This window comes from Sinocyclocheilus grahami, unplaced genomic scaffold (assembly GCF_001515645.1).
Source record: "Sinocyclocheilus grahami isolate Dianchi unplaced genomic scaffold, SAMN03320097.WGS_v1.1 scaffold403.1, whole genome shotgun sequence".
NCBI classification, from domain to species: Eukaryota; Metazoa; Chordata; class Actinopteri; order Cypriniformes; family Cyprinidae; genus Sinocyclocheilus; species Sinocyclocheilus grahami.
Window position 1 is genome coordinate 145323 of NW_015505582.1, and position 18949 is coordinate 164271.

At 36.5% G+C, this 18949-nt stretch overlaps 2 protein-coding genes across 2 annotated transcripts; one reads left to right on the forward strand and one right to left on the reverse strand.

Moving 5' to 3' along the window:
- Positions 1–1898: 1898 nt before the first annotated feature.
- Positions 1899–12799, reverse strand: LOC107550630 (gliomedin-like). The gene is made up of 11 exons (XM_016231958.1): positions 12183–12799; positions 11111–11162; positions 10972–11007; positions 10520–10618; positions 8001–8111; positions 7863–7871; positions 4723–4842; positions 4296–4361; positions 4081–4206; positions 3730–3880; positions 1899–2581 (listed from the first exon to the last, which is right to left on the reverse strand). Exons 1-11 carry the CDS (start codon positions 12630–12632, stop codon positions 2116–2118), a joined length of 1686 nt encoding a protein of 561 aa, XP_016087444.1. The 5' UTR covers positions 12633–12799; the 3' UTR covers positions 1899–2115.
- A 2793-nt stretch (positions 12800–15592) lies between these two features.
- LOC107550624 (ovarian aromatase-like) lies at positions 15593–17692 on the forward strand. The gene is made up of 4 exons (XM_016231951.1): positions 15593–15666; positions 16798–16943; positions 17049–17225; positions 17568–17692. The coding sequence occupies exons 1-4, from the start codon at positions 15593–15595 to the stop codon at positions 17684–17686; spliced, it is 516 nt and encodes a 171-aa protein (XP_016087437.1). The 3' UTR covers positions 17687–17692.
- Positions 17693–18949: the final 1257 nt, after the last annotated feature.

An 18949-nucleotide genomic window follows, 5' to 3' on the forward strand; every position in this document is an offset into this window, starting at 1 on the left:
TCCAATGACACTTGGCTTTATATTTTATCTACACTCTTAAAAATAAAGGTGCTTCAAAAGGTTCTTCACAGCGATGCCTTAGAAAAACCATTTTTGGTTCGTATATTTGGTTTGATGTATGTGGTATTTATTAAAATCATATTTGTGTTTCTGTCTGATTTTCTGGGCACCATGTCAACTGTACGTATTTTAAATGTTCAACCGATGGTCTGATGTGTATTTATTGAACAGCCTGATCTGTCTGCGTGTGTGAAAATGCAAACCCCCAAAACACTGGTTGATATTTCTGAAGGAACAGGTAGTTCTGTCATGGTCAAAGTTTTATCTTTGTAAGTTGAATAAATTCTTTTTATTTGAATCAAGTCATTTCACTTTTACTGTTTCAACTCCACATCTTTATATTAAAATGTTTCAGGGTTTATTTCAGGATTCCCAAGCATTTGTAGCTACATAAACATGCATGCAATATAAATAAAACAACATCTGGCAAATATATTTTGTGTCTTAAACATACTAGCAGTCTAACACAATATAACATGAAGTCAACAAAAAAATCAAAGTTCACCTTAAATTAATGCACATACCTAATCTTATTGTGTAGGGTTTTTGAGTGACGTTATCTTGAAAAGTCTTAATGAATTGATGCTGTGAAATAAAATAGCAATGACAGCAATGGTTAAGTATACGAAGTTACTAAATTCTTGTAATGCACATAGAAATAACATTTATTATTTACATGCATTTGGCCTCATTCATAAAACAAGAGGAGAAAGAATTTCTGTGTAAATTTAGTAAAACCATATTTATGTAAAGTATATTTATAACAATGGTTTTATGAACAGTTTGCACAAAAATTAGCTCTGCTCGTGCTGCATGAATTAATAAATATTCATTTAAAATGCATGTTAGCTGAAAAACAAAAATGCGACATAAAATTTAAAATCATACCAAAAAATAAAATATTACCCCAAATTGCATTTGGACACTCAATTCAGATTTAAAAATGCATTACATTAGATAAAAAATTTCAAATCAAGCGCATGTATTTTAAGGAAAGAAAGGGCAAACTCACTTTTCAAACTAAACATTTTACAAAACATGTTTGTAAGGCTTTGAAGGATAAACTGAAACAGTTGCGCTCTACTCTACAAAATTGTATTAGAATTGATTTATTCAATTGACCCTTCTCAGGCTTTAAACATTGCTAGTAAAAATTTTGCAATTGCGCGCGTTTGAGTAGTGTGCAGGATTTATTTAGTTTATTTTTTCCAAGCTTAGTTTTGATTAGACACTATTCCCCCGGTTTCACAGACGAGGCTTAAGCCTATCCCAGACTAAAATGCATGTCTGGGCTGTTTTTCCTGAAAGGACATGTTTTGTCTCAGGATGCACACCAGTAATGTTATTTTCTAAGGCAGGTTTATAAAAGATGCTTAAATGTCCTAATTGAACTGTGGCTTAATCCTGGCTTAACCTAAGCCCTGTCTGTGAAACCAGGCCTGTATTTTCTATTTAGGCTTTAAATGATTCAAATGTATCAACTTGAATAGAACTGATTTCATACAACAACGAAAAAAAATACAAATAAATCAGTTGAATAAAAGCTGTTTGTTTTCCAATGACACTTGGCTTTATATTTTATCTACACTCTTAAAAATAAAGGTGCTTCAAAAGGTTCTTCACAGCGATGCCATAGAAAAACCATTTTTGGTTCCACAAAGAACCATTCAGTCAAAGGTTATTTAAAGAACCATCTCTTTCTTACCTTTTTGTAATCTGAAGAACCTTTTTTCACCACAAAGAACCTTTTGTGAAACAGAAAGGTTCTTCAGATGTTAAAGGTTCTTTATGGAAACATTTAGACAAAAAGGTTCTTCTATGGCATCGTGAAGCACCTTTATTTTTAAGAGTGTAACACAATGAGATTTGAGGGTGGCAGAAGTGTCCAAATATTTGATGCGAATATATCACTAGTTAGACAATTTAGTTCTTGATCTATCATCCACTTGAGAAAATAAAATATATGGGTAGCAACTGAAGCATTGCTTATTTGCTTATAAATATACATGAACATGACAAATCAAAACGTATCGCAATTATGTCATTGATTTTTGATTATTCATCTGAGTGGAACTGGACTTGGTATGACTTGACGTAGCTGCTGTCCCATATGTAGAGATGTTTGTCTCTGGGATTGTATGAGATCATGGACAGAACCCCTCCAGGTGCCCTCAGATCTAAACTGACACTAACAGGCTTCTCTTTCAGGAGGTCAAAGGCGTACGTCACTTTTGTGTCTTTAGTATCTGTGACGTAGAGGATCCCGCAGGCGATAAATGCATTACCGACCTTGGTCCTGGGATAGGTGGCGTTGATGTATGTGGTGACGGAGAATGTTTTCTCATCCAGTCGTGCCACCATTATGTTGTCGTCATTGTCGGAGGCAAATATGATCCACATACCGTTCTCATCCACTGCCAATTTGAAATAGGTCTTTGAGTTCTCAAGGAGGTAGGACTTATTGTGATAGAAAGCATTTTCAATGGTCAGCGTGTGTAAGATCTTCGTCTGGAGGTCAAACCTGGGAATATTGGAGAATTTGTGTTAAGAACATTATGTATTCGTACAGATTAACTTAGGAAAGGGCTTTCTGATGTTGTTATAAAGCTGTTATACATTAATTCTTCCTTGGAACACTAATAGTGAGGTTTTGTTCAAAGTGTTAATTTTTAATGGGGACTGTTGCATCGTAACATGCCATGTTTGAATTGAATTGCTAATGAGATTTGAGAACTATGGCAGAGGGGAAGATTCCTTATGAATGACTGTCAGCCATTGTGTGTCAAAGAGACATGTCTTAAAATTCAGCCAAAAGTTCATTGGTTGCTCACACGTGAATTGTACAACTGCATTTTTTAGGCTCAACTATCACTAAGAAAAGTAGTAGGCCTTTTTTTTTTTTTTATTAGTTTATGATAATAAATAGTTTGAGTTAGTAAATACATTTGCATTACAATTTAAACAGGAATTACATCAAGTCTGGTTACACTATATTTTACACTTAGGAAAAGAGGCACAAAGCTGTCACTAGGCTGGTTTCCTAAGGTAAAAAATCTAAAAGGTGCATTTTTGTACCATCTTTACCCCTAGATAGATACATATCAGTGCTTCAAAAAGTACATACCAGTATCACATATATATACCTTTTGAAAGGATACTGCCCCAGTGACCGTTTTGCACCAACTTTTTTTTAAATAGGGTGCTCTTGTTACAGTGTAATTATATAATTAAGTACTGAGCAATATTAATTAACATGTACTTACTATAGGGTTAGAGTTAGGATTAGGGTTTGGTTTAGGCTTAGTTGCATGCAGTTATGCATAATTCACTGTTATTACTGTAATAAGTACATGTAACATATAACAAAGGCACTAAAATTGTTACCTAAACTGTTAAAAGTCTGTCCATTTATTACATTGTTACATTGAACTTCGGCACATTTCAAACATGTATTAAATAAATTGTTTAAATTCTAGATAAATTATATTTGAAAGGGGATGTATTTATTTATTTATTAAAATGAAAATTGGTTCCTTCATTTTATTAAGTGGCACTCTTATTCCTCCATTTGGAGTGATGTAATGACAGAATTTTCATTTTTGGCTCAATTAAATGACTTATAATCATGATATTATCAAGGAGATCTGCCCATGCTATCTTCAGACATACTTAGCAATATTGGAAGTTCCCGCGATGTGGTAGAATATGGAGCCGTTATGTACAGCGTGGCCGCAACCTTGGAAAAATTTCCGGACATCAATGGATTCACTGCTGCTGTTCTGGAATGCCGCAATACTGTTGTACTCCTTTATGATACGTCCTAATGCATTTGTGAACATGAAATAGGGAAAATCTCAAAAGCAATGTTCCAGGTTCAATACAAGGTGCTCTATGACAGCATTTAGTGCACAATGTCAAATACTACAGATTAAACATTTTGATTAAAGTTAATACTTTCAAATGAAAACAAATGCAGAGTTTATATGCTGTATTGATGAGTGTTTGTTCTCTCTTCAGTACCTGAGAAATGTTCTGCTACCCAGATCTTCTCATTGTCATGAGCAGCAGTGTCCATCATCCACGCTCCAAACGTGCTGCTCATTTTCATCAGATGTCTTGGGTTCTGCACTGACTTTATGACACAGTCTGCCAAACACAATCACACTGTCAGTGGTGAAGTTGAATAAAGACTGTAGTTCAATGTAGAACAACTAATACATTGCTCTAGTTGGTACCGTTTATCTTCCGTGATACCATTTTCTGGCTGATGGTGTCATCATTTGGGACTGAATCAAGGTGACCTAAAGATAAACAATGAGATTACATATATAATATGCGTCTTATGGGGAAAATCAAAGCCAAAATCAAGTTTTGCCCCAAAATCAAAAGAGAGAGAGAGAGAGAAAAAACGTATATAGCATAAAGAACGCTAGAAATGTGATTACTGAAAATTATAAAATATTAAAACATTAAAATATTTTGTAAATTGTAACAAAAATGATGTAAGTTATTGTAACTAATGCAACATGTCTGTACATTAAGTGTTTTATAATTCTCATTATCATCAATGGAAGAAAGAAAATAGTTTAGTTTTTTTATGATTATGAGGTATTTTGAAATATTTATATGCACAATTTTTCATTTTAGCCATTTTTAACTTACCCACAGACTCCTTCCCCATGTGGAGATGTGCTCTGTGGCTCCTGTGTCTTGGTGGCCCCTGAGGCCCGGGGGGCCCTGGAAGGCCAGGGAGGCCAGGGGGCCCCATTGGACCAGGTGGACCTGCGGATTAAATCAGAGGAAATATAACCCTTTGGCTGTGACTCTATATTTCAACATCCACATATACCTTCTTGCTTAAAAATTGCCTATTAACTTTTTTTCCCCAATAAAAACAGAACTCGTCTTTACCCTCTACAATGACATCATTTGAAGGTTCGCCCTGTTCTCCAGGGGGTCCTGGGGGTCCAGGATATCCTTGCTCTCCTCTCTCACCAGGCTCACCCTTCTCACCTGGAGGACCTGCACACAGGTACAAAGAAGCAAAAAATCATTCATTCACGGTTCCATGCAGCACAGTTCTCAAATCATTCAGTGCTGGTTATTATGTTATTATAGTCATGTAATAAATGTTACAATTACAGTGCCTTGCGAAAGTATTCATTTTTTCACGTTTTATGTTGCTGCCTTATGTTAAACTGCTTTTAACTGCTTTTTTTCCACATCAATCTACACTCCATACACCATAATGGTAAAGCAAATAAACTGTTTTTAACATATTTGCAAATTTATTAAAAATAAAGAACTTAAATGATTCCATTGCATAAGTATTCATACCTTTATATGCGTTGAAATTTAGCTCAAGAGCATTCATATTGCTTGTAGATGTTACAGCACTTTGAGTGATGTTAAGCTGTGGCTAATTCAATTGAATGGGTATCATTTGGAAAGGCACACACATCTTAATAAAAGGTCTAACAGCTGATAATGCATATCAGAGCAGAAATCAAGCCCTGAGGTCAAAAGAACTGCCTGTAGAGCTCAGAAACAGGTTTGCATCAAGCCACACGTCTGGGGAAGAGTTCAGAAAAAAAAAATTCTGCTTCATTGAAGGGTCACAGAAGCATGTAGTCTCTGTTGCCCTTAATGGAAGAAGTTCGAAACAACCAGGACTCTTCTTAGAGCTGGCCTCCTGGCCAAACTGAGCAATTGATGGAGAAGGGCTTTGGTTAGTGTGGTGACCAAGAACCTGATGGTCACTCTAGTTGAGCTCCATGATCATATGTGGAGATAGGAGAAATCTACAGAAGGACAAACATCATTGCAACACTTCATCGATTTGGACTTTATGGCAGTGTGGCAAGACTCAATCCTCTCTTCAGTGAAGACACATGAATACCCCACTTGGAACTTGCAAAAAAGCACTTAAAGGACCTTCAGACTGTCAGAAACAATATTCTCTGGTCTGATGAACCTTAATTCTAAGCATCATGTTTGAAGGAAACCAGCTCTGCTCATCACCTGCAGAGTACCATCCCAAAAGTAAAGTGTGCTGGTAGCAGCCTCATGCTGTGGGGCTGTTTTTCAGCAGCAGGGACTGAGGGACTTGTTAGAGTAGAAGAAACGCTCAGTGCAGCAAAATATAGAGATAGCCTTAATGAAAACCCAGCCCAGAGCATTCAGAACCTCAGACTGGGCAGAAGGTTTACCTTCCAACAGGACAATGAACCAAAAACACAGCAAGAGTGGCTTATAGACAACTCTGTGAATGTCCTTGAGCGGCCCAGCCACAGCCTGGGATTGAACCCAACCAAATATTTCTGGAGAAATCTGAAAATGTGCGTCTGCCCCCATCCAACCTGACAGAGCTTGAGAGGTGAAGAGGTGTGGAGAAGAATGGCAGATAATTGCCAAATGCTGATAAGCAAAGCTTGTCGCATCAAACAAAAAAGAGTTGAGGCTGTAAAGGTGCTTCAGCTAAATATTTTGTTACTTATGTACTTATTTCAGTTTTTTTATTTTTAATAAATGTATGAGGTTGTGACAATTCTGTTTTTGCTTTGTCGATATGGTGTATGGAATGTAGATTGATATGGGGGGAAAAAGTCATTTAAAGCAGTTTTACATAAGGCAGGAACATAACATAACGTGAAAAAATACTTTAGCAAGGCACTGTGTTTTATTTTAGCAATGTTGTTACAGTGTAATTACCCAAATAAGCACTGAGTAATATTAATTAACTACATGTACTATCTATATGGTTAAGATTAGGGTTTGGTTTAGGGTTAGTTGCTTGTAATTTTCCACTGTCTTTTACTACTAATAATAATTTACTATTATTACTATAGTAAGTACATGTAATGTGTAACTATGCCTTAAAATAAAGTGTTACCAACATCACATAAATATATAGATACTGTACATTTTTTTAACTAAAGTGGGTGTGGTTGGTTGCTAGGTGATGTTCTTGGTGGTTGCTAGGGTGTTTGTTGGTTCTAAACGCTTGTAACCTTGTTACCTAGCCAGGTAAACACTGCATTCTGATGCATGAACTGTCAATAAACAATCAATTGCTTGTGTAACTTCATTTTCATTCAGTTTCTTAATAATTGATTTGTTGAATGACACTTCTAGAATGTCTGTGGGCTCTTGTGCTTTCAGAACATAGCAGTCAGTCAGCTGCAATCATGAGTTCTGCTTTATTCAGTGGGAGATCTCTGAGTCTCTCTGAGTCCTGCTGTGTGACTGAAGCAGGATAAAATTCCCCTCTCCTCTTCCTTAGTGGATGATAAAAGCCATAGAAAGCAGCCGCATTTTTGAGAAAATGTTTGAAAGGAGGACATTTTCTTTCAGAAGACCTTTTTGACTATATTCATTCATGTGCACGATGGATGGATTTTCCACGTTATTTTGCATATACAGTAGCTGACCTCTTTTTCCTCGTTTTCCATGTGCTCCAGGCTCTCCTGGCAACCCTGGAATTCCATCTGTTCCATTATACCCCGGCATTCCGTCCACACCCGGCAAGCCTGGAAGTCCATAAAGTAAGATTATTTGAGTAACACATTATTTGGAACTCTACACTAAAAATTGGCGTACAAATAAATTTCACTTTAAGTACAAAGAAATGTAACACAAAGCACTTTTATGACGCTTCCAATTCTAATTGCCACAATGCAAAGAAAGATGTGTATCAGACTCCTTCCCCATGTGGAGATGTGCTCTGTGGCTCCTGTGTCTTGGTGGCCCCTGAGGCCCGGGGGGCCCTGGAAGGCCAGGGAGGCCAGGGGGCCCCATTGGACCAGGTGGACCTGCGGATTAAATCAGAGGAAATATAACCCTTTGGCTGTGACTCTATATTTCAACATCCACATATACCTTCTTGCTTAAAAATTGCCTATTAACTTTTTTTCCCCAATAAAAACAGAACTCGTCTTTACCCTCTACAATGACATCATTTGAAGGTTCGCCCTGTTCTCCAGGGGGTCCTGGGGGTCCAGGATATCCTTGCTCTCCTCTCTCACCAGGCTCACCCTTCTCACCTGGAGGACCTGCACACAGGTACAAAGAAGCAAAAAATCATTCATTCACGGTTCCATGCAGCACAGTTCTCAAATCATTCAGTGCTGGTTATTATGTTATTATAGTCATGTAATAAATGTTACAATTACAGTGCCTTGCGAAAGTATTCATTTTTTCACGTTTTATGTTGCTGCCTTATGTTAAACTGCTTTTAACTGCTTTTTTTCCACATCAATCTACACTCCATACACCATAATGGTAAAGCAAATAAACTGTTTTTAACATATTTGCAAATTTATTAAAAATAAAGAACTTAAATGATTCCATTGCATAAGTATTCATACCTTTATATGCGTTGAAATTTAGCTCAAGAGCATTCATATTGCTTGTAGATGTTACAGCACTTTGAGTGATGTTAAGCTGTGGCTAATTCAATTGAATGGGTATCATTTGGAAAGGCACACACATCTTAATAAAAGGTCTAACAGCTGATAATGCATATCAGAGCAGAAATCAAGCCCTGAGGTCAAAAGAACTGCCTGTAGAGCTCAGAAACAGGTTTGCATCAAGCCACACGTCTGGGGAAGAGTTCAGAAAAAAAAAATTCTGCTTCATTGAAGGGTCACAGAAGCATGTAGTCTCTGTTGCCCTTAATGGAAGAAGTTCGAAACAACCAGGACTCTTCTTAGAGCTGGCCTCCTGGCCAAACTGAGCAATTGATGGAGAAGGGCTTTGGTTAGTGTGGTGACCAAGAACCTGATGGTCACTCTAGTTGAGCTCCATGATCATATGTGGAGATAGGAGAAATCTACAGAAGGACAAACATCATTGCAACACTTCATCGATTTGGACTTTATGGCAGTGTGGCAAGACTCAATCCTCTCTTCAGTGAAGACACATGAATACCCCACTTGGAACTTGCAAAAAAGCACTTAAAGGACCTTCAGACTGTCAGAAACAATATTCTCTGGTCTGATGAACCTTAATTCTAAGCATCATGTTTGAAGGAAACCAGCTCTGCTCATCACCTGCAGAGTACCATCCCAAAAGTAAAGTGTGCTGGTAGCAGCCTCATGCTGTGGGGCTGTTTTTCAGCAGCAGGGACTGAGGGACTTGTTAGAGTAGAAGAAACGCTCAGTGCAGCAAAATATAGAGATAGCCTTAATGAAAACCCAGCCCAGAGCATTCAGAACCTCAGACTGGGCAGAAGGTTCACCTTCCAACAGGACAATGAACCAAAAACACAGCAAGAGTGGCTTATAGACAACTCTGTGAATGTCCTTGAGCGGCCCAGCCACAGCCTGGGATTGAACCCAACCAAATATTTCTGGAGAAATCTGAAAATGTGCGTCTGCCCCCATCCAACCTGACAGAGCTTGAGAGGTGAAGAGGTGTGGAGAAGAATGGCAGATAATTGCCAAATGCTGATAAGCAAAGCTTGTCGCATCAAACAAAAAAGAGTTGAGGCTGTAAAGGTGCTTCAGCTAAATATTTTGTTACTTATGTACTTATTTCAGTTTTTTTATTTTTAATAAATGTATGAGGTTGTGACAATTCTGTTTTTGCTTTGTCGATATGGTGTATGGAATGTAGATTGATATGGGGGGAAAAAGTCATTTAAAGCAGTTTTACATAAGGCAGGAACATAACATAACGTGAAAAAATACTTTAGCAAGGCACTGTGTTTTATTTTAGCAATGTTGTTACAGTGTAATTACCCAAATAAGCACTGAGTAATATTAATTAACTACATGTACTATCTATATGGTTAAGATTAGGGTTTGGTTTAGGGTTAGTTGCTTGTAATTTTCCACTGTCTTTTACTACTAATAATAATTTACTATTATTACTATAGTAAGTACATGTAATGTGTAACTATGCCTTAAAATAAAGTGTTACCAACATCACATAAATATATAGATACTGTACATTTTTTTAACTAAAGTGAGTGTGGTTGGTTGCTAGGTGATGTTCTTGGTGGTTGCTAGGGTGTTTGTTGGTTCTAAACGCTTGTAACCTTGTTACCTAGCCAGGTAAACACTGCATTCTGATGCATGAACTGTCAATAAACAATCAATTGCTTGTGTAACTTCATTTTCATTCAGTTTCTTAATAATTGATTTGTTGAATGACACTTCTAGAATGTCTGTGGGCTCTTGTGCTTTCAGAACATAGCAGTCAGTCAGCTGCAATCATGAGTTCTGCTTTATTCAGTGGGAGATCTCGGAGTCTCTCTGAATCCTGCTGTGTGACTGAAGCAGGATAAAATTCCCCTCTTATTTTCTTGAGTGGATGATAAAAGCTATAGAAAGCAGACAGATTTTCGGGAAGAGGTTTGAAAGGAGGACATTTTCTTTCAGAAGACCTTTTTGACTATATTCATTCATGTGCACGATGGATGGATTTTCCACGTTATTTTGCATATACAGTAGCTGACCTCTTTTTCCTCGTTTTCCATGTGCTCCAGGCTCTCCTGGCAACCCTGGAATTCCATCTGTTCCATTATACCCCGGCATTCCGTCCACACCCGGCAAGCCTGGAAGTCCATAAAGTAAGATTATTTGAGTAACACATTATTTGGAACTCTACACTAAAAATTGGCGTACAAATAAATTTCACTTTGTTAAGTACAAAGAAATGTAACACAAAGCACTTTTATGACGCTTCCAATTCTAATTGCCACAATGCAAAGAAAGATGTGTATATATATATATATAATAATTGATATATTAAAGTTGAAAGATTTATACATCATGGTAATATTTTTGTACTGATTTTCATTTATGCAAAATGCTTTTGCAATATTTCATTCATTCATTCATCCATTCATCCATATTTTCCCCTGTAGAATATAACCCATGAACAACATTAGAATAATTAATTTCTTACCTGGAATTCCTGGTTGTCCGGGTGGTCCTGGTGGCCCTGTGAAAGTTGAAATCAAACTAAACTGTAAACTTGGAGACAATCGATTCTGTAGATAAGAAGTTGTCTAAATAAAAATGAACCAATAGATCCTAATACTCACCAGTCAGACAGACTCCTTTAGTACTGTTGCAAATGTCCAGAAGAATTTTAACCTGAAACATATATTTGTATTCAAGTTGTTGCAGAACTGTGTTGAAAAATGTTCTAGATGAATCCAATTATGTAACCATGCACTGGAGCAAAACCAAAACCAAATTTAAAGGAGCTAAAAGTGTTTACTTTTCATTTGTGAATAGAAAAATTATCTACAGATAAGAGATAATTCATATAGAATTTTTTTCTCATTACACTCTGCGAAAACAGGGCATTAATGTATTATGTTGATGTGAAGGAATTTTCCATATAGATTTTTTCACAGGTGCTTTACTCATATTTTGAATTACACATTGCATTATGTTGTGTGTTAGGGTTAGCAATTTCTGTAAACTTCTAATATAATGTTGAGTTTGATGTTATGTAAACTTATAATGCTGAATTTACAGACATTTCTATGGACATTTATAACAGACTTTTTAAATGATTTTTTTTTCTTACAGCGTATAAAACGTAAAACATTGTATATACTAAAAAAATCCATCTATTATGAAATTCAGACAGAATACAATTCAACTAGTTGAAGTTGTTTTGACTAATATTGAAATTTGTTTGATGATCTGAAACATTAAAGTGTGACAAACATGCAAAAAAATAAGAAATCAGGAAGGGGGCCAACAGTTTTTCACACCACTGTATATATAAATATATATAATAAAAATATATATAACGTTATACAGCTATCATGTTATCTATTTTATTCTATTTTATTTATTTATTCAAAAACAGGGAAAGCAGTCTGGACAAAAATAAACTATAGTTGATACTGTGAAATTTTATATACAGTTTGCTTAGGAAAATTTAGATTAATTGTGTAATCTGCACAAATCAATCAATCATGTCAGTGTGAGTTTCTTACTGGCACCATGGAGTATGTCATCATTGTCATCATTCCATCCTGCTCTTCTAATTTGTGCTGGTAAACCGGCCCATGTGTCTGTTACAGTTTGCTTAGGAAAATTTAGATTAATTGTGTAATCTGCACAAATCAATCAATCATGTCAGTGTGAGTTTCTTACTGGCACCATGGAGTATGTCATCATTGTCATCATTCCATCCTGCTCTTCTAATTTGTGCTGGTAAACCGGCCCATGTGTCTGTGGATACTGATACTGGAAATCTCCCAAGACTTCCTCTCCCACACTCCCCTCGTGTTCCTCAAAGGGTCGTGTCCCTCGATGCTGCCGGCTGCGTTTGTTTCTGGGGTATTGATACTCAGCCTCATCTTCATTCACCTGTGTCATGAACTCCACCACGGAGCTCTGAGAAATCTCCACCATCTGCCTCTCCACCTCAGTCAGATGAGCCCACAGCTCTCTCTGCTGAACCAGGAGCAGAACCAGGCAGGCACAGTTTATTACCGTCAGTACGCACACGCTGTACAAGATCCAACGCACCTGCCAGGACAACCGGCCACCACACTGCCTAAAGCCTCCAGTTCTTCTCAACTCAGCCAGTGGATCCAGCATTCTGACTTCAATTCAGAATTTCAAAAAAAGTGTTAAAAAACCGCGAAACACAACTAACTACAATTCAACACTTTCAAAAGTAAAGCTGAATAATAAAAGTCTAGAATATTCCCCCCAAAAAAGGACAGTCTCTGGATGCGAGAAGACAATCGAAGTCCTTGTTTCGAGTTGAGTCTGTGTGCGACTGAGGGCTGCTCGGCTTTGTGCCGTCCTGATGCGCTGGAGAAGAACCCCCCACTTGTGCAGTCACCTGATTTATATGCAGTAGAGTCCATTCTTCAGCATGACCGTGGGCTGACCAGCATAATCCACATCGACACCAACAGCCAATGATGTGGAAGAAAACTAGACACGCTGAGAGCCACTGCAAGATTTCAGTAAACACTTTCTTAAAACAGTTCTGTTAAGACTGTCTCCAAACATCTTCAAATATGTAGTGTTTTTATGTATTTTTTATTAGACCATTCAAAGCTGTCTTGGCAAAGGTAGTGTAACTTTTAACACCAACACATGTTCTAAACATTTTAATGGACAAAATCTGAAAGTATAACCATATCTGAGAACAATACAGACAAAACAAAACTGACAACAACAAAAACAGTTATTCAGCTCCACGGTGATTTCACGAACATGTCAGAGTGAGTAGATGTCAGCATAAAGGAGCCTAGACCCTTGAGGGAACTCAGGCTGCTGGTGAAGGCCTGACATACAATTCTTACAGTGCCCATATCATGCAACATGACCCACTTCTGTAGTTTTAATTTGGGTTTTGATCTGATAACAGTTAGCACATCGCTCTCATTGAGATAGTCTTCACTTTCTATGCTTATATAATGACTGTGGAATACATCTGCACTTGCTATAATTGGAAATGGCAGGCACTGCCAGTATTGGTTGTACAATAATAATATAAAAATAATAATAATATAGTCTGGTTGGTGCACAGCCAGATTGTTTGTGTATTAAAAAAAAGATGATTTTCCTCTGATAAATGCTGGTACAGTGCTGTATGAAACCATAAAGTCTGTTGTGTTTTGTGGTCCTCTGCCCTGCAGCTGTAGGTCATTGCCAAATAAAATATACAAGCTGAGCTACAAGCTCCTTGGTTGGGTTTGTGTGATCACGCAAGCAAGGAACAAGGTATCAGAGTAGAGTGTGTTCTGAGTATGTGCTTATGCTGGGAGAAGTGTTAAGATCATATTAGTTCAGTCAGGTTTTTTTCTGTCATTTCTTTAAATAGTTAGTTGGGTACAACTTCACTGACAAACAAGGCACTAGTAGCCATAAGTCTGGCTTTTGAGATTAATTGGAATGAACTGTAAATCTGTTTTTAGCTCAGGTTTTTTTTTTTTTTTAGGTCAGTCAAGTTCTTTACCAAGAGTGATATATTTCACTTAAAACGATCTAAAATGGTCAATAAATAGTCTCAATGATTAGGATATTTTAATAATTATTTGACTGACAACTGTTCATTAAATGAACTCAAATCTTTTAAAAAGGTTTTACTGTATTTGAGGTAGTTAGTATCAGCATTGGAGGTAATGCATTTGTTACATAATTAGAACCAATTAAATCCAATCAGCTGTTCGGTGTAAATGAAATGACGCATCAGGATACGTGCAATTACAAAATAACACATTTTAGTTTACATAAAAAGCAACAATGCAACATAATCAGTTAATTCGATTTGGAGAAACAGTATTGTCACAGCAATATTCCAACACTGGTTAGTATAGATCTCTGGATTTAAGAAAGTGTGTGTGGTTTGTGTAATTGAATCTTTAAAACAGAATTTTAAGACACCTAGAAATACAGTGAATTGCATATTCTTGAGCACAGCTGTATATTTCACAAGTAATGTCTGTGAAATTATTGATACTTATTATTTCTGAAATTCTGAATAGAAAGTCTACATGTGAGAGTCAGTAAGTCTCTTCCTGTCTGAGTGAGTGGTTCTTGGCCAGAATAAGCTACAAAATGCACCATGCCGGCAGTAGAGAAGTCTGGCTTGAAAAACTAATTGACTTTAACCATAAACCTGTTTAAAACTCAAAATTCAGTCAAGGTCAGTCAAGTTCACTGACACTCCTGACAGATAATGAGGGACTAGACCATGAAAAGATTATTAAGAAGTAGGCTATAACTAATTCAACATGACATGCAAATCTAGATGTCTGCCCTTAATGCAATCCACTATGTTGAAAAAGAAGATAAAATTATGTATGTCATCTATATAGCAATGCAATGCAGAGTTTCCTAATAACATCTCCTAAAGAGTGCATGTGCAAAATTAATTACAAAGGGCCTGAAACAGAGCCTTGTGGAACAATGTATTTTAATGTATTTAGGATGGTTCTTCATTTACACAAGCAGGCAATTGCTCATTTTCTTTTTCAATTATTAAAAAAAAAATGAGATGCAAGAACATACAAAACTACAACCAAATGGGTGATAATGTAAAATGGAAAAAAAAGAGAGAGATACTTGCTATTTATGCAAAACTTTTATGTAACAGGCCCTCAGACCTCAAAGAGGTCAGTTGAGTGGACATTGGACTGTGTTCAGTAAAGGGAAGTGGTTTGGCTTCTCTCCCTATGCGTTGTCTCAAACATTGCTGTTATTATCTGTCACTTGGCAGTCCTCATGAGAAACCGTACAAATGTCCGCCCACAACAGCCGTATGGCTAACATTGCTTTCACTGAGCTAAACACACAACCATCTTAGAGATCAACACAAACCCTCCCCAGGATGCAAGGTGTTAGTGATGGGCTAGCAAAGTAATTCAGTGGATGGACAATAAAAATGTCATAATCATGAAAAATTAAACTGTAATTATTGAGTTTTGTAGCTAATATTTATCACAAAATGCAGTTTCCGCAAACACAATATAAGCACTATATTGGATGTCTTTGTAAGAAAGCACCATTAAGCAACATAAATGTAAATGATCTATAAATTTATGTTTGACAGTCCCCACAATTCCCTTCCTTGTGGCTTCCTGATCAATGGTGAGGAAACTGTCATCTTGAGCAGGTAAGTTCTCTCACACACACAAACACCACCCCTTATGAAAAAGACATTACACTTGAGCATATTTTTAAAAAAAGAGTACCTATTACAGAAATAATATAATTTAAAAGAATTTACTTAGTGCAAACTGAATGTAATGTTTACAGGGCACGTAACTGCATGTTATTTACAATTGTTATATCCAATTGTAACGAATCAGTCCACTGAAGGCGAGCGTAGTGAAGAACCCATGTGCAGTTTATTTCCAGATGTGATCCAAAATACAAAAATAATCTGAGACTTGACTTGACATGAACAGACTTGACTAGAACAGACTTGACTTTGCATTAACAGAACTCACCGACAGCAGGTTTACATTCAATACTCGACCAGAGACAATAGCAACATGAGGGCTACTTATACCAAGCACTAAGGGTCACATGACAAGAATCAACTAATGAGAGACAGGACATATGACTAAGACAACGAATGATAACATGACACATGAACCAAAGAACCAATTAGAACATAACACAGAGACAAGGGTAGCACATGACATGATCACATGTGGTGCAAGGAACACATGACAAACCAGGAAATTAAACTAAGAGCATGAATACAAAGCAAAAAACATGAACACCAAAACAAACCCTGACACCAATGCAATTGAGAGTGCATATTTGTATACAGTTCATAGTATATATAGTTCATAGTTACTTCTGTTATATATCTGAAATATGATTAAAATGTACTGCCAAATACACTGCTAAGCATATATGGTAAACTAAGATTAATTTCAATGTCAGTTCTATTGGAGCTTGTATGTCATATATTTATTATTACACATTTATAACGATGAAGTTTAAATTCAGTACATTTAATATATATATATATATATATATATATATATATATATATATATTAACTTTTAAATATAAAACACTACATTTAAAATTATAATAAATTTTTTTACATATGCTTTAGTATGGTAGTCAACCCACCTAAATTTCATTATTACAAAATACACTTTTTAAAATATACTTAAGTGTGTTATTTTTAATGCACTTAAGAGACAGAATATTCCATCACCATATCACAGAATGTTCCAGGATAAATGAACTCAAATGTGGCATTCTAATTCTGTGCGTATCACAGGTCATCTGCTGTGTATCATGTGTTGAGGAAATCACTGTACACCTCACGATTTGGGAGCAAACTGGGTCTGCAGTGTATCGGAATGCATGAACAGGGCATTATATTCAACTCAAATGTGGCATTCTGGAAGAAAGTCTTTTTAATATGCAAGTTATGCTGTACTGAAGGAGAACAGGCTGATTCAAACTGCATGGCCGCGTGCATGTGTGTGCGTGAGTGTGTGTGTGTGTGTGTGTGTGTGTGTGTGACAGCTCTAACAGGTCCAGGGCTTCAGAGAACTTTGGATATTTGCATCACTTCCACAAACACACACCTGGATAATCTGTCACACCTGATGGATGCTCGGGGACAGGTGGATATCCTCAACTTACTGCGGTGCATTGTAGTGGACATTTCCAACAGACTGTTTCTAGGAGTCCCTCTCAATGGTCAGTCTTGAGAAACACTTAGACTATCATATACTATATACTAAAAGTTTATAGGCAGTTAAATCACATTTAATAATCATTGAATAATACAAATCATCTAATAAATGTTATGTAATAAATCTTACCAACTCTAAACAATTGTACAGTATTATATTTTTATATGCTATGTATATTGTCATTATGCAATCTTAATTAAAGGGCATGATTGATGTTCTCTCTATTGTTTGTGATCATATGATTAATATTGCAATTTTAGTATGTGACATACATTGAAGATTATGTTTATTATAAGATTATGTACATTATAAATGTAATTGCTGGTTTCTTGCTGCTGTGTTGTAGAGCATGATCTGCTTCAGAAGTTTCATAAATATTTTGACACCTGGCAGACAGTATTAATCAAACCTGATGTGTACTTCAGACTGGCCTGGTTGCACAGGAAGCACAAGAGAGACGTATGAGTTCATGAGATGTAATATTGGAGATGTATGTAGTGTAAATGCATGTAAATACCATGGTATATGAATGTGATAACTTCTGATACTTTTGTAAGGAACACTTACGCAAATGCAGAATCCAGAGAGCTTTAAAAAACTCTTTTTGGACTGAATTGTAAAGTGTTTTTTTCTGTTGTGAACATTTGTAAAGGCTTTGAAAAGTGTTTTTTATGGTGTGTGTGTGTGTGTGTGTGTGTGTGTGTGTGACAGCTCTAACAGGTCCAGGGCTTCAGAGAACTTTGGATATTTGCATCACTTCCACAAACACACACCTGGATAATCTGTCACACCTGATGGATGCTCGGGGACAGGTGGATATCCTCAACTTACTGCGGTGCATTGTAGTGGACATTTCCAACAGACTGTTTCTAGGAGTCCCTCTCAATGGTCAGTCTTGAGAAACACTTAGACTATCATATACTATATACTAAAAGTTTATAGGCAGTTAAATCACATTTAATAATCATTGAATAATACAAATCATCTAATAAATGTTATGTAATAAATCTTACCAACTCTAAACAATTGTACAGTATTATATTTTTATATGCTATGTATATTGTCATTATGCAATCTTAATTAATGTGCTTAAGGGCATGATTGATGTTCTCTCTATTGTTTGTGATCATATGATTAATATTGCAATTTTAGTATGTGACATACATTGAAGATTCATTATAAATGTAATTGCTGGTTTCTTGCTGCTGTGTTGTAGAGCATGATCTGCTTCAGAAGTTTCATAAATATTTTGACACCTGGCAGACAGTATTAATCAAACCTGATGTGTACTTCAGACTGGCCTGGTTGCACAGGAAGCACAAGAGAGACGTATGAGTTCATGAGATGTAATATTGGAGATGTATGTAGTGTAAATGCATGTAAATACCATGGTATATGAATGTGATAACTTCTGATACTTTTGTAAGGAACACTTACGCAAATGCAGAATCCAGAGAGCTTTAAAAACCTCTTTTTGGACTGAATTGTAAAGTGTTTTTTTTCTGTTGTGAACATTTGTAAAGGCTTTGAAAAGTGTTTTTATGGTCTGTGTGTGTGTGTGTGTGTGTGTGTGTGTGTATGTTGCAGGATGCCATTGCTGATCGAGCAGAAGAGAGTTCAGCTGTCACATGCAGAAAAACTCGACCAGCTCAACTTCACAGCAGAGCTGACATTTGCTCAGGTGAATGCCAGAATTTCACACAAACTTCTGAAACATGTATGAGAATG

Excerpts from the sequence above, each read along its gene's own strand:
- LOC107550630 (XM_016231958.1), bottom strand. The coding sequence starts at position 12,632 with ATGCTGGATCCACTGGCTGAGTTGAGAAGAACTGGAGGCTTTAGGCAG. Across the intron at positions 11,008-11,110 it reads TAAAGGAGTCTGTCTGACTG|GGCCACCAGGACCACCCGGA; the intron begins GTGAGTATTAGG and ends CAACTTTCACAG. Across the intron at positions 10,619-10,971 it reads CGGACAACCAGGAATTCCAG|GCTTGCCGGGTGTGGACGGA; the intron begins GTAAGAAATTAA and ends ATGGACTTCCAG.
- LOC107550624 (XM_016231951.1), top strand. The coding sequence starts at position 15,593 with ATGTTTGACAGTCCCCACAATTCCCTTCCTTGTGGCTTCCTGATCAAT. Across the intron at positions 15,667-16,797 it reads GAAACTGTCATCTTGAGCAG|GTCATCTGCTGTGTATCATG; the intron begins GTAAGTTCTCTC and ends TGCGTATCACAG. Across the intron at positions 17,226-17,567 it reads TCTAGGAGTCCCTCTCAATG|AGCATGATCTGCTTCAGAAG; the intron begins GTCAGTCTTGAG and ends GCTGTGTTGTAG.